Consider the following 16,488-nt stretch of genomic DNA (forward strand, 5'->3'; position numbering starts at 1 on the left):
GAAAGGTACTCCATCATTTATACACAGTCTAAGGAGCTGTGCGTAAAAGCACTATGACCACAGCTGCTGCAGACCTTCACAGTAAGGCTCGGATTTTAAAAGCTGTTCAGCTTTTTACTCTAAAAAACATTAGAAATATCTTCTACACATCTGTATCTAGATTTCTATTCCAATGAAACTACCCAAGCTTACATTATATAATATTATAACATTATAATATTAGTTTCTAGTGATATATTTAGAAAAAGGTTGTCATTAATGACATTTATCATGTACTTTGAGCATTATCGATGAATATCTTGTTCAGTATAAGCAGTGTTTGTTGGATTTTGGCAGGAAAACAGCTCAATAAATTAGGACCAACATCTGCAGCCACACAAGCTGCGAAGCAGCGCAGTCGACGTCATGTCTGAAGATGACTCATGGCTTCCTGTCACACTGAGAAAAAAGCTTGAACGCAGACCAGGACGTCACATGACCACATAGTGAGCGGATAGGACAGAAATGTGGGAAGCAGTTTGCCACTGGTCACGACAGTCACTCAGCATGTTGAAGCTAGCAGCGGGGGTGTGATTGGTTTCACTTACAGTCTCTGTGCAGGGAGCTAGTGAGGGGGGGAGAAAAGGCCTGGGAGGACCTTCTACGAAAACCCCATCTACATCTTATCAGCTTCCCCATCGCTGCCATAACCATTGAAAACCTCACTAAACTCGGCTAAGTTGTGGATGGTGGGGCTGGGCCGGGGACTCTGGCTTTGGCTAGGCTCGGGGCTATTGCGGGGGCTGCCTGTCTGGCAGGGGTAGCAGTGACGGTGAGATTGGTGGTATTGGGGGTGTTGGGACTGGGATTGGGACTGGGCCTCCACCTTCATTCTTTTGGCCTCGTTGCGTGACTTGTAGCAGAATTCGATGAGGGCCACCAGCATGGCCAGGCCCAGGCCCCCGACGAGGATGTAGAAGACCCCCGCCACGTTGCTCAGGCTGAGGGCCTGGGAGGACTTGTCCTGTAGCCGGCGGGGAGAGGAACACAAGGGTTAGAGATCGTTTTGGCAGATCAGTCAACACTTAAACACATAAAACAGCGTAAAAGGAAAAAAAAAACGTACAAATTTACACACAAAACTGATCAAACATAATTTTTTCACTACACTACCTCTAACCTTCGTCTGTAGCCATGTTATCAAATATCTCCAACTTTCTCCATATCAGTTAGCGTGCTTTTGTCACATATCCCCTTTGCTGTGTAGTGCTGTAAATACAGTCCATATAAATTTGGGTAATGACAGCCTTTTTTGTAGCTTTGCCACTGTGCATCACTACATCCATTTGAAATGAAACATCAATCATGATGTGATTAATGACTGAAGTGTAGACTTTCAGTTTATATTCCAGGGTTTTAAAAAAAACTTTGCATTAACCGTTTAGGAATTACAGACATTTTTACACACACGTCCCTCATATGGACCGACTAACATAATTCTAAATGAACATTTTTTGAAGGACATCACCGAATGCTGTGTTTCCTGATAGGTTTTTAGTGCAGCTACTTCTTCTGTCCGGTCTTCCTCCCCTCACCTACAATCGGTGATGGCAGACGGCCGCCCCTCCCTGCGTCTGGTTCTGCCGGAGGTTTCTTCCTGTTACAAGGTAGTTTTTCCTTCCCACTGTCGCCAAGTCCTTGGTCATGGGGGGTTAATTTCATTGTAGCAGCTTTTTCTGTATTATTGTTGGGTCTTTATATAAAGTGCCTTTAGGTGACTGCTGTTGTGATTTGAAGCTTTATAAATAAATTTTTAAGAATAAGATTTTCTTTTAAAGCTGTGCAGGCCGTTTTAGAGGTTTTCCTTGTATCATTCAGGTTTGCGATAAATAATTCGTTTTACTAAATTAACAAATGCTAAACCTGAGATTTCCTCCATTTTTGTTTCGCTTTAGTTTGTTTTCCAAGTTCATAAAATCTTTTCAACAATTTAATTTTCTTATTTAACTATATCACGTAGTTTTAGTTTTTCAGTTTAACTATAATTACCCTGGATAATTTACTTCAGTTGTTTGTTGTGGTTTTTCAGGCCTTTTATGAGTTTATTACTCTGTGAATTAAGAATGAACGAGGTAAAGGATCTTGAGTAGATTCCAGCAAAGATTCCATTAGTCCAGGCAAGTCAACAAAGGAACGGGCCTCACCGGGCCAACTGTCTGTCAATCAACAGTACATTATGAGCCTGTTAAAATGAGAAACTGAGTATTTTTTTAAAAATGGCTTTAACTCCTAAAAAGTTAATCCAATACTTTTGTTTAATCCCTTGAATTAAAGCTGAAAGTCTGCACTTCAGTCACATTCTGATTATTTGAGGTAGGAGACAAAGTTACAAAAAGTGTGTCATTGTCCAAATACTCACGGGCCCGTGGTTTTCTTTGCAGCTACGCTAATGTGAGCTTTCGGGTTTCTTCCAACCGTTTAACCCCTCGTTTATTCAAATGTATGCAGCTGATCGCTCATGCTCCCAACCTGCCATTTATCTCCTCTTAATAAATCACCTACATCCTTAAGGTGCGTTGGCTCAACACGAACGAATGGCTGTCATGCTCGGTCTCATTTGCAGGTGATAGCGTGTGTCCTGCACTGCAATTTTCTGATTAAGACTGATGTGGATCGTACATGCTGATTTGTTACAACGTGGCCACTCTCTCCATGCTCCAGTGCATCAGCAACATGGATCACTGTCAAAGTGTGCGGCTACAGCTGAGGCATACAGTACCACTGACAACTAGTGTGACATACAGTAAAGTCTCAAGATGCCCTCAACCATCTCAGGTGACAGTCAACTGTGTGTGTGAGCCTTCATCTGCAGTTGCATCACATCGCTTAGCTGCTGTAAAAACGCCGAGCCATGCCTCGTGTCTGTCATGCTGTATCCTCCAGGCTACACCTTGAGTCTCTACCTGCGTGTCTGTTATGTGTCTTATCGGCCAGCCTGCTGTAATAACAGAACTGCCAGCGCTATAAAAGTGTGCATAGAGACAAAGAGAGGAGGGGAGGCTCCCAGGCTGGTGGAGACTGACCTTACTTCCAGAGTCCTTGGGTCCACACTCCCCTTTATCGTACCACCATTTGTTTTTCAGTTTGTCTAAGACTCCTGCTTCACTCAGTTTCAATACGGCAAGGTTTACGGGCGTTCTTCATATCACGGGGGGCAGGGAAGGGTGGGGTGGGGAAAATAACATAAATAACATCATAGGACATGTTATTTTATGTTATTCAATCAGAAGAAGCCCAACAAGAGCAGCTCAGTACTCTTCAGTACAAAGTGACGAAGCCAGTAAGGGGCCCCACTTATGCTACGTGTCTCTTTGCTCATTTATGTGTTTTAAAGGGTCGGGTTTATCGGGGGATGTTAAAGGGGGAAGGGGCAGAGCTAACAGACACATATACGTGGAGCCCCGGCTGCATCGCTTTTCTGGAACGGGCACATACTGCCGGGACCTTTGTCAGAATAACCCTGGAGGCTAGTACTGTCAAACCAAAACTATTGGCTCTTTTACCCTCACTAAAACATCCCAAACCGGGCTACAATCATATTCCAAAATACTTATTTTGGTGTTAATTTATAATTATAATAGACCGCTACATAAACAGTACGGCAAATATTTCTGCTTCCACAGTACTCGCTCTCCACTCTAGATTAGAAGTCGCAGTTTCCAAATCTTCTGCGTAACTGTAGAGATCGACCCGGCAGATGCTCCTGTTACCAACAAAAACACATCTCTCTTTTTTTTTTTTACCCACATCAAGGTCACATGGGCATAGCGTCATAGCGGCTAACCTTCTCGCCACCGCCTCCGCTGCCACACTCTCCTTTGTCGTACCACCACTTGTTTTTCAATTTGTCCAACAGGCCTTGTTCATTGAGTTTTAACACTGCCAGGTTTACTGCACTTCTTGAAAACGATAAAACATATTTGGTGAGAGGGCGTGAGTATGCTGTCCAATTTGGGAGGGAAGGAAGAGAGGGGGGAGAGGAAAGGGAGGAGTAGCAGTAAGAGAGGGACAAGGGTGGAAAAGTGCATTAATCCCATTCGAGAACCCAAACACACCCTGAGTCAAAATCTCTCTCCCTCAAAGTGAAATGATATCAATAAATAAGCTCCTTATGTTACAGTAATGTAGTCTATTTGTTTTTAGCCAAGCCATTTTAATTAATTAGCATGAGCTAGCAAGCTAGAGCTCATAAAACCTCTAGATGTGTAAGATTGCACTTTAATCAGACACTCATGTTTCCCAGAGAATAATTTGGTACTCATGTGAGTATTGGCCCCACTTTTACCTTTACCACCATAATCTAGAAAAAAGTTCAATTAGCAATTCCCAGACAACTCTTTGTTGTAGCATTAGCATTAGCATACCCTAGCCAGCTAGAGCTAAAAATATATATATTTTTTAAAAACTTTCTATAAAGTTTAATTTTTTTTTAATATTGCAAACAGATGCCACATGTGAGTAAAAGTTCCAGTATAATACAAATCTAAAAGGGTACAAGATGATTAATTATATAATTAATTATATAAATGAGAAAAAAAGAAAAAATATCCAGAACACAAGTTGTGGGCTACACTAGCAACATGCTGCTAAGCAAAAATATTTAACCTATCCTAGCTCTGAAAATTTCAGTCTATTTTGAATTTTAACATGAATTTCTCTAGTGTTGTCAACTGAGACCACTGCTAATCTAGATCTGATTAATATGATACATTTTATATGTTCTACATCTTAAAGACATTTTATAATTATTCAGATAAATGGGATTTAAATTAACAGGATTTGCAATCTCAGTTTAATGGTAAAAAGTATTTTCCTTTGTTTTAAACAGGCATAATACCTTTAATTAATTTTAATCAGACATGGTGACTGAATTATACGTATGGTAGATAATCCTTTTGTACACTGTTTCTTAATACAAAAATGAAAAAATATATAAAACAAGTAATCACTGGTACAAAAGCGTGCTACATTTTGGCACTTAAATTGTTGGCCATCAGCATTGCCAGCAAAATAAAAAATAAAAATCTGGCACCAGTTAGTTAGTTAGTTAGCTCTAGACCTATAAATAATTTAGACCTGATTACACATGCATATAGTATAGGTATGGCTGCCAATTCAAAGCTCACAGGATTGCTGAGCATTAAGCTGCTCTGGAAAATCATGATTGGCATGAAAAAAATGTCCATGAAAAGCTTTCTTTAAATAAGTGCGTGTAGCAATTTCATGGCTTCTTTTTAAGGCTGCTATAGTGATATCTGATGACAGGGCAGCAAAATTGTGAAGGAGAGAGAGATTTGCTCCAGCATGCATTTTGATCCTTTTAATTTATTTGTAATATTTCGAACAAAAATAAATAGAAGCAGTCAGAAACAAAAGGCAACAGAGCTCATATCCCAGTTTGGAGCCATATGAAATCACAGCCTTGACCAGCAATGTTGCCAGCTCTTGATGTCGCTGGTGTGTTTCCTCGCTGATATCCGGAAAAGTGACTGACAGAAGATGATAATCCTCAAAACAACAAAACAGAGGCCTGGGAGGGAGGACTACCCTGATCTGTTAGGCACTCTTCCTGGTCAAAGCAGTGGCTGAAAACTGGCACCAGCCTGGCTGCAAACAAATGATAGAAACCCTACTTTAGGTTTTGTGACCAGAGGAATTTACAGAAAACAACTACGGGAACAAAAGATATTTTAGATCATCAAAGGCAGAGCTTTTAAAAACTCAATTTCTGCATTTACGTGTGGACAAGGTCACCTTTTTCATATCAGACTGGGTGCTGTGCCACTGTTTGGAGGCTTTCGATTGGCCAAAATCTCTCTATAGTTGGGGTTATATTGCCATCTGTTGCTTTGGCATGCCCTTGACATTAATCTTTTTTGTCAAATTCAAATGGAAAAAAGTCCAGTTTTCAGTAATATCCATATATTTGCGGACATAGACTTAAACTATGTTGACGAAAAAGCCCCAGAGCAGGCGGTCTGGAGTTCAAATCGCTAACAGGGCACAAAGCTTTGTTTGATATTCTTACTGTTCTCTCTCAGTTCTGCTCTAATATGTAAGAGGACAAGATTAAACAGTTACTGAATGCAAACAATAGTTTGCTAGAAAGTCAAATCTTGCATATAAACCAAACATGAAGCAAATTTTTTCTGCTGCATGCATATACGAGATGAACTGATGTCAAATTATCCTGAGTGAATAGAAGTTAAACAATTTTAATTTAGGTATAAAATACACCTCATAAAAAAACAAATAAAGGACCCCCCCCCCCCCTCAAAAAAAAAAAAAAGACATCAGCTGGATTTTACCCACAGGACACATGACATGAATTAAGAATAAGTAGAAAGATCTAAAAATGTGAGGGAGGTGAGGTATAGGAGAATTAAACTTTCACAATATTGGAGTCTATGTATACGAATTGGCAAAAATTTTAACTCTTTTGTGGGTTCAAACAGCAGTTATCTACTGCTAATAATTGATAGCAAAGCTCTAAAACGGGTTATTTCAGTACTATTGCTTAAAGTGCTCTCCCTGGTTTTCAAATATGTGTTCTTATACCTCCACAGGAATAAATTAAAGTGAATGCAATTTCATTCACACCCCTGTGCAGTTTTGCCTTTAGTATATTTATCCTTTCCCCTCAGTGAGACCTTGCTGGAGGGCTTTGATCGATGAGTGTGTGGATTGAAATTGCAACTCCCCACTGTAATGCCACTGTATTCTGTGGCAGGTCTGTAAATTCCACTATGAGCGGGAGGCTGTGACAGAGTCTGGCAGAGTTACCCAGAGCTGAGCTTTCAAATGGCTCCCAAAGCACTATTTCAGTCACTTAGTTGAAAATAAAGAACCAGTCAACCGTGAAGGAACACTGAAGTAGCATTAGCTAAATATCTCAGAGCAATTACATTTTGTATATAAAATGCAGATTATCTTCTAAATGAGACATTTTCAGATGAGAGCTTCCAGAGCATGCCATTCCAACATGTCTTTGCCCAAACAGCAAGCACAAGCACATACATTTACCTGTTGTGGAGAGCTGTAAAGACAAAAAAAGTGAATAAAAACCACCCACAATGAAGCCCCACATGCATGCAACAAACACAGATGTCACTAAGCGGCTACTTGTGCCCTCAAACAAACACATAAAACGCCCCACCCACCAACACTAAGCAGTATGTGGAGGCAGATAGAGATAGAAAAGGCGGCACACCAGGGAAGGTGGAATACCATAACAACACGTAGAACATATTGTTACACTATTCCACCCACCTTAACTGTGAACCCTTGGGTGTGGCTACTCCATAGCCCTTGGAGTCCAAGTTGCCCCCGACTTTCATTGTGTCGCAGGGCTTGCGCTGCTCTGTGTACTCATTCATAGTGGACTCCAACAGGAAGGCGTATTTTCCTTTGGACTTGCGGACCCGCGCCACACCCTCGGCCGTGGTCTTGGTGAAGACTGTGGGCTCAGCAGACTTCATGTATCCCCACATCTTCTCATAAACAGCAATTTTGGACCGCTGTGGGGTTTGGAAGGGTTTGGAGGTTCAAAGGTAGATGATGTGTGAGTGACAGAGAAAGCATGTCCACATACAATACAAAATAGAGAAAACATGGAGCATCAGTTCAACAATTTACATTTTGTTTATCAGCTTTGAAACATTTTACTGCAAAAAAGTCAAATAACAATACCGGCAGTTGTATAGACCAATGGTTCCCAACCCTTTTCAACTGGTATACTCTAAAGCCCTGTCAGATGGAACCAGCCACCAACACTTCTCATATTCAAGCGTGTTCATATAAACTCATTTTAAACTGAATTCTTGACTACTTTCAGTGGCAGTTTAGCCTTGTTATCATCTTTCCCAGCCCCCAGTGTCTTTGGTACTCTTTTGTATCCTGTTGGGTCTGAAGTCTTTACTATAAATAAATAAGATGGTTCAAGGCAATCCTTCCTGAATACCACACTCACAGATAAAGAAACAGTAGTTCCAGCTATACCAACAACAAATAATTAGGTGCCGTTATTCCCATGATCTACGTCTCTGAGGGGAGTACGATTTTAAAATGAAATATTATTACTCTTAATGCAAAATTCTAACTGTTAAAAAACTTTTAGCTAAATAATTTTAACTGCTAGCCACACTCTTAACTAATGATTTACAGTTTTAGTACAGCGTGATAAACAGCTAGCAGCCCATTTCATATCTTTAATCATATTCTTAAGAACAAACAGAACTGTTAGCTAACTTTTATAACTGCTTCTAGTGAACATTATCACTGATGATCAATGATGATGATGATCTATTGTTTATATTTTCGCAAACTGTTCTCAAAGCTAGGTAATAATTAGCTAACATAATTAGCTAACAAATTTCCAACTTTTTACTCTCATTTCTAAGTAAATTTTTTTAGCTGCGTTTATTATGCTTATATTTTTGTCTACATACGTTATTAAAACCCAAACTAATAGCCACCATTTTAATTTATTTAATATTTACTATTTATAATTTACCTTGTTATTTTATCTGTTTATCTAGTATATCTAGTAAACCATTTCAATTGCTAGCCATGCTTTTAGCTAGCTATTTCAACTTATAATAATAATAGTAATATAAAAATAATTTCCAGCTTTTATTTAGGTGCCCATTTTAAAAATGTTTTTGTGACTTTTTTGTTTATCTACAATGGTGGCTAACAAACACTACAAATTTCAGTTAATGTTCTACTCGTTTAGCTTTTAGCTTGCTATTTCAACCGTTAATCAAAACTTTTATCAACAGTCTAATTGGTAACTTGGTATTCCCCCGGATAAGCTGGAGGAGGTGGCTGGGGAGAGGGAGGGAGGTCTGGGCCTCTTTGCTTAGGCTGCTGCCCCCGCGACCCGGCCCCGGACAAAGTGGATGAGGATGGATGGATGGATGGATGGATAATTGGTAACTATACTATCCAGCTCTTTAGTTATAATTTTAACCAGCTAGGTCTTTAATTTTCTTTGCAATCTAATTGAAATTCTAACAGCACCTTTATTTAATGATTTATTAGACAATACATATTTATATTTTAGTTTACCATCTCAAATATTAATCTAATATAGTTATGGGTGTGAATACTTTTTTACAGAATTTTAGCTATAAATTTCAAGTACAAGCCACATAGTCAATTATTTACAATTTTTAGCCACAATTCTAGTTTATTATTTCATCCGTTCATCCAAAATTGGAAAACTAAAAAAGCTTGTTTACTTTCAGCCAACATTTTGAACTGCTCGCTGAGCAGCTGAAAGGCAACTAATACCTTTAAATGCTGTCATACTTTTTTTCATTTATGAAAACTTAATTTTAAATGTCTTTATTTTATTTCCAATTTCAGTCTTATTTCTAATGCTTTAACCAACTTATGGGGTGGCTGCAGCTCAGGAGGTGGAGCAGGTCATCTGCTAATCGGAAGGTTGGTGGTTCCCTGGCTCCCCCTAGTCTGCATGGGCAAGATATTAACCCCAATTTGCTCTCCGATGCATCCATCGGAGTGTGAATGTATGTGAATGTTAGTGTGCACTTAAAAGCATAGAAGACAGTACTTGTGTGAATGTGTTTTATAGAGCGCTTTGAGTACTCTGGGAGAGTAGAAAAGTCCATTTACTTTCAACTTTTCTACTCAAACAAGTTTGGGTCTACTCAGTCATTACATTGACTGTAATTTCAGTTCCCAAGCTTGTCTTCCTAGCAGAAATACCTCCTGGTTGGGAATCACTGGAGTAACATACCTTGACAAGGTATAATAGGGACTAGAAGAAAACAATATTTTGATGAGTCTTTGCTTTTGAGCGTGTGTGAGTGTCAAAGATTGTAGGCCTTCACAGGGTCCCATACCTGTCTGAAAGTAGGTCACTAACTCTGGTAACACCAACTCACCCTGAAGAACTCTTTGGTTGAGCCAGAGTCTAATGTGCCATAGGCAATGTCGGTCTGTTTGGCCAGATCCTCTGCACTCTCAATGGGAGAAACCATCCTCTCCACAGTGAGAAAGGCGGCCAGGTTGGCCGTGTAGGACGAGATGATGATGAGAGTGAAGAACCACCACACTCCTCCTACGATTCGTCCCGATAACGATCTTAAAGATAGAAAGGAGGGAGGACGAAGAATAGCGCAGGAACAGATTGGATGGATTATGGCGAGGACGGGCAGGATGAAAATAAGAGGGAAGGAAAGTTGCAAGAAAGTAGAGCAGGAGAATGATAATTGGAGGTCAAATTAGGATAAAAAAAGGGAAAAGAGTGAGATAAAAAGACAGAAGACAGTCAGTGGTATAACAATAGTGAAAGATTAGACAGAATGAGATATGAGTAAAGCATGGAACCAACAATGCTAATGTAATACCACAAGGTGGAGCTCTGACAACACTCAAAGCTGCCAGAGCTTTATTTACCTCTCATTAATGCCTCACAAAAAATACAAAATAAAAAATCCCACATGCTTCTGTTGACCAGCTTTGATAAAGAGAAAGGTACAGGCTACTTTTGTCCCTTCTTACCCAACCCCTCTTTTTGTTTACTGGCAGGATGAGAAGAGCTGCAGGTCCCCCGGCCGGCATAGCGGCGGCAGCACTGCTCTTTTCTTGTTTTTTCACTCGGGGCAGACAGATAGCTCGCTGCTCAGGAGCAGCGGAAGGTCGTGAGGAGAATCTTAAACCATAAATGCTGCATTGAGGAGAACAAACAAGATCTCCCCTCGGTGCAAATCAAACAGCAGCGGATACAAAACCCTCAGGCCTCCGTGTCAGATGGAGAGAGAGAGAGATGGGGATATGAGGAAGGGAGGAGACAGGCATCTGCAACAGTCAGTGTGTTCTTGGCTGGTATTTCACTGTGTCTTATTGCGATCTGGCTATATTCCATTGCTCCCAATACACAAAAGCCACAGTATACAAATAGATAGCATCCTTTCCCTCGACTGACTCCACATACTGTAGGCACCTAATGAGAAACCCTCTTCTAATGTTCCCTTATGGCCCGTCTGAAAGAAGCGTGACTATCAGCACTGCTAAGAAACCTTCTGAACAAACACTTTGTGCTTCTACTCGACGAGTTCTGCAGAGCCGTCACCCCGACCAAAGAATCACTGAGGAAACCTCCATTTTCTCAGTCTGAACGGATGAAAGTGCCTGTAGCAGCTAAGGCAGCTTCCAATTGAGAAGTGCTGCAGTGGAGCATGTCTCCTCCACACACACACACATACACACAGAGGAGTCTTTGCCCATGAAATAGACTTATTGACGTATTAGCTCTGGATTTGAATACAAATGACTTCCGTCTCTTCGTCTCCTCTCTCCTTGGGAGTATATTTGAGCACGGAGTATTTAACTGTAAAATAACGCCTTAAGAGGTGGAGGGCGTGCATGAAGATGCATCGGTGAGTCCTATCCTCTCATGTCTATCGTCTCCTTTTATTTTCTTTCCCCAGCCGCTAAAATCCCTTCGTTCCCTGTGTCAGAGCCTCTCCATTTTCCCCGTCCTTGCTTTATTTATATAGAATCAGCAGTGGATTGTGGGAGAGTAATAATGGGAGCAGAGGAGAGTCTCTTTGCCATCCCTTCCGACTGTCTGTGCTGTGTGTTTGCTGGCTGATACCGCTGACTTTGATCCACTGTGACACACTGCTGTGTCTTGATGGGCCTGCAGTAAACAGAGGGAGTGGGGGAGTGGGGTGAGAAAAGCCCTGCGCTGGGAGTCTGGGTAATTTTCAGGTCACGTTAGCGCTTCCGGTGGTTTCTTTTTTGCTCTATTGTCCTTTAAGCGATGCTAGAATCCAGGTGACACATTAAAAATTATATAGAAGCGTTTCAAAATAAGCACTCTCACCTTCCCATCACCTCTAATAAGATGCGTGATGCAGTTTACACAAGTGTTCATTTTTACTCCATATTTTGATTTGTGGGCTCCACGTAATTCATAGATCAAAATAATTCGGATTAACTGTGTAAAACATCAGTTGTAACTCCTCCTCTTTTATGATAACTGCCTTCTGATTGGTTCACCCTAGTAAACCACAAGTGGGCGGGTATATCCTCTTTCTCTGACATCATGCAGATTCAAGAGTTGAAAATCATGCATTTTTTTTCATATGGATTTCTCTAACCTCATTTTTCACTGCTTACCACACTATATGGACAGAATTACTGTGGGGCATCTCACAGGTATATCAAATCAGACACTAGCCATGCCTTAACAAACCTTTCTGAAAGAATGAGTCCTAAATAGATCAAGAAGTCGAGCGTGGTGCTGTAATAAATTGCTCCCCTCGTGACAGACCACGTAACATCATAGAGCGGGGTCTCGGAGTCCTGAAAAAGTGTCTAAAAGTCACCAACACTGCTCACTCACTAACTCCACCCTTCCAAATCTCCACTGTCATTAACATCAGCATAAATACTGTGCACCGAGAGCTTCATGGCATGAATTTCCACATGTGAATTTCCAGATTTTTAGGTGGACACCAGATGAAAAGTCACTACTAACCACTCTATTTCTTGCGTGCATTGTTTTTGTTTTAGTTAATACTAATTCATTTATTCGTAGCAGCCTTATTTACATGGCATTTATTGCAGCACATCCCAGTTTCCGATATAAATCAAAATATCATGTTTGTAGTATTTGTCAACAACTAACCTCAGTAATTTACTCCAGCAGCTGAGCAATGTTGATGTTAAACACCACACAAACAATATTAAATAGTGCTGCTGTTTGGGACCATTTCCTGCAGTGGATTAATATTAAATTTGGTGCCCTGAGTGTTTACAGTAACAGGACAGCGTATGTGAGAAAATGAACTGTAATGTCCGTGTTTATCATCATAATGAAGGAACCTAGTGCGATGGTGTGGCTCATTGATTTGTTTTTAATAGTTATTGGACACCAGCGCCTGCTTTACTCGGTTGGTTGAGTGTCCCAGTCCAATTTATAATGGTTTACAGACCTTTGCACCATCTGCATGTGAATTAGTTTGTGTATACAGGAGCTTCTGTACATACAAGGCAAATAAAAAGCCAGAAAACTGAAACCTTGTCAAATTAACTTCCTCAGGAATTGAGATTAATGAAAAAGGCCAAAAGCGCTATACTGTTTGCAGTTAGTGAAAGAAGAGTGTGTTCATTACAAGGGAAGGTTGCAAAGAAGGAAAAGTGCTTGAAAAACCTTGGAGAGAACTTGACTGTAATGATGTATGAGTTCGGTGGAGGAAACAAGATAGCTAGATGAGGGAAGTATTAGAAAAAGAAAGCGGAGACAAAAAAGAAATTGGCTCCAGTGTTGAAACAAAGAGTGTCTGGCAAGCCCTGGATATAAAGAATACTAAAAGAGAACAATCTCAACAATTTTAGATTAAGTTTTAGTTTTTACAATTTATGTAACGAATCTTCATATTGATGAACATCGAAAATCTAAGATCAAGTTACAAATTTACCCCAGAAAGCACTCCTCTTTCATATTCACCCCGAAAATCGAGTACTGTGTGTTTTTCTCAATCCCACTGACTGTAATTTCAAATAATCTAAATCTCACGAAGCATGCGAATGCTTCAAGACATCAAGAATACATCTGATGAAATCCTGTGGTTGTAAAAAGAAGAAGAAGAAGAAGGTGACTTGAGTTTAAATATTTTAGACACTGTAGCTTCAAAGGGCCGTTGGAACAAGCAGCATATAGAATAAACTGTACTGAGTCTGTCACTCTCCGTGGAACAACTTTCATTTTCTCAATCTAAAGCCACAGAATGAGACGTTTGAAGGGGAAAATGAGATCGTGGCGCTTAAGTAAAAAAAATGCAAAGATAATAAAAGCAACATGAAAGCAAAGCAAATCTCTTATCAGGATTAGATATGGTACGTTCTCTGTTACTATCACTGACCATCTGATGCATTCCCCACTTTGCTCTTTTACCTCCTTTGATGTGGGGAAAAATAAGATGAAAAACTTCTGTCAGATTTGATGTGTGATTTGAGGATTTCTGCAGCATGTGTGGTTAAGAGGAAGAAACAGAAGAGGAGGTGAAGTAAAAGCTGTGGAGGGATGGGGACAGTTGTGACCTTGAGCAAAGCCTAAATAAATGGGGAGGTGCTAGTTTGCTCCCAGGGTGACACCTGGAGGTGAGATCATGGTACTTGACTTATTCGTAGCAGACAAATTGTCACTCTTGTGCTCTGTCTCTGCTCCCATGTTCTGTCCTCGGCTAAATCTCTAACATAATTTTGCAAAATAAAATCTCGTCACTAATTAACGCCAGGTCATATTACCTGTACTGCAGAGGCTCACAGCCCTATTGCTCATCCTTTGCAGGTGACGAATGTACTGAAGGCTATGCTCCTAACTAATACAGGCCTGAAATGCTCCAAAAATACATCTGGGCCAGCTGTGGCTCAGGGGATAGAGAGGGTCATGTAGTAGCTACTGGATCGATCCCGAGCTCCTCTAGTCTGCATGTCAAAGTGACCTCAGGTAAGATATTCAACTCCAAACGATGCCCACCATGCATGCATCACAGTATGCAACAACAGCTGCGGCAGGGTTTCTATCTCTACAAGTAGCTAGAAATGAACCACTACTGCTACTTGAATGCAACATGTAGTTAGATATCTAGGAAGGAGCATGTCAGGTTACGGCTTAAGTTACAGCACAGGGTTCTTAAAGGTTAGTGGTTACACCTGCAGTGTAGTAGAGCTCATACTTTAGCCTCTGGGAACTGTGGAATATCTCGGCTTCCAGTATAACCAGGATATCTTACTATCTGGGTTTAGGCTTTACCAGTCATTGTTTATGAATGTTAATTATTTTTAAAACCTAAATTGTCATAACAGCCAGTGAACCTCAGTGAAAACAACCGTTCTTTTGCTCTCCAAATGGACTGTTTATGCGAACAAAGCCTGCTCAGATAGGCAACAAATCAACTTTAGATGAAACCGGTACATCTCTCTTGCAGACACCTTAATATTCAGGTGCAAGACTCTGTTTCTAGACACTAACAATTAATTAACACTGATAGCATAAGCATAACAATTCCAACACATTTTTCTAATTAAAAGCCTCCCTGAGAGTGGGTATCATGTTTGAATCACTCCAAGCCAACTGCTAGACTAAAATATATAAATTATTTATACTAGTATAAAGTGGAAAAAAGAGCGCATCATTACACACACACACACACACACACACACACACACACACACACACACACACACACACACACACACACACACACACACGCACGCACACGCATCCATAATAAGGCTATAAAATGCTTTACTACTCAGTTTCAGCACTGTTATATTTGAGCGCTTTCTTACTACAAGCCTCATTTACCCACATGTCAGGCGAAAACCTGGAGTTCAGTATCACCCCCAAGCAAACTTCAACATGCAGTTTGGAAGAGCCAGGTATGGAGCCACTAAACAGTAGACTTAGTAGATGATTAGCAGATGACCCACTCTACCTAACTGAGCCACAGCTAGTCTAAAAGTGAAAGATATTTGAAGAAATATGACCAAAACAAGCAGCTGCAGATAATTAGCAGATAAAACCAGATGTAAAATATCAGAATAGTAAAGGAAAGATTAAAAACAGTTGAACTCGTCACTAAAATATAAAATGAAATATATAAAAATAACAGAAATTTGTAGGAAATGCAAACCTAACAAACTGTTTACATTAACTAAACTATCACGTAGTACAGATAACAAAGGGTCCATGTTTTAATTGTAAATTAATCCTCTGGCATTTCTGATCTGCTCTCATTAAGATGGTGATGTGCTGCCACACGTAACTAAGATATTACAAACCTTCAGCATTATCTCCTGGGGAAATATAATCTGTGGGATTTTAAATACCCGACACTGGATCGCTCTGTGATGTCAACCTTGAAGAAAGCCTGGTCGTATCGCAGGTGGATGTTTTGTTTTCTGTTTGTCATTTTAAATGCCATATATGAAATCTTACACCTGTCTAGCTGTAAAAAAGAATACATATATTGTGGTTTATATCACCTACTTAGTTGTATAGACTCTATGGATATTAGGAGCTATTAAATCATTTTAATGATGCCTTTACAACCTTCTTAAATCGCTGTCTTTTCTCAAATATTTGCTTTTGTCCTGAGACACTTTTTAATCTCATGAGGCTTTTAAAATGTATTGAACTACAACCATCTGAAGAGGATTAAAATTCCACTTTAGCTGAATTTTAGTACCAGAAAGGTCATGAGGAAAAGAAATTGAAGCATTTGGTGAAAAAAATGATCTCAAAAGGAAACCATTAAGCTCCAAATCTGTATCCAAAGTTCAAAACATACTTTAATTGTGCGGGGGTTAGCATAGTCGACTCACACCTAACCTTGTCAGTTTGATCTGTGATTATTAAACTGGCTACAGGTGTGGCTGTCTGTGTCTATGTAAACTGGTGACCAA

At 40.1% G+C, this 16,488-nt stretch overlaps 1 protein-coding gene across 2 annotated transcripts in view; it reads right to left on the minus strand.

Moving 5' to 3' along the window:
* Nucleotides 1–16,488, minus strand: part of LOC146624688 (glutamate receptor 4) — a 162,031-nt gene that overhangs the window by 3,960 nt on the left and 141,583 nt on the right. Inside the window, exons 12-15 of one of the 2 annotated variants that reach the window (XM_085364695.1) lie at nt 9,951–10,149; nt 7,309–7,556; nt 3,063–3,177; nt 866–1,003 (exon numbers count right to left, since the gene is read on the minus strand). In XM_085364695.1, the coding sequence (XP_085220821.1) occupies nt 866–1,003; nt 3,063–3,177; nt 7,309–7,556; nt 9,951–10,149 (700 nt within the window). Of the gene's footprint in view, nt 1–865; nt 1,004–3,062; nt 3,178–3,823; nt 3,939–7,308; nt 7,557–9,950; nt 10,150–16,488 lie in introns of both variants that reach the window. The other variant, XM_085364694.1, reaches the window with a different exon arrangement.

This window comes from Diplotaxodon limnothrissa, linkage group LG10 (assembly GCF_057381915.1).
Source record: "Diplotaxodon limnothrissa isolate DT_005_m linkage group LG10, D_limnothrissa_male_GT1.1, whole genome shotgun sequence".
In the NCBI taxonomy this organism is placed as follows: domain Eukaryota; kingdom Metazoa; phylum Chordata; class Actinopteri; order Cichliformes; family Cichlidae; genus Diplotaxodon; species Diplotaxodon limnothrissa.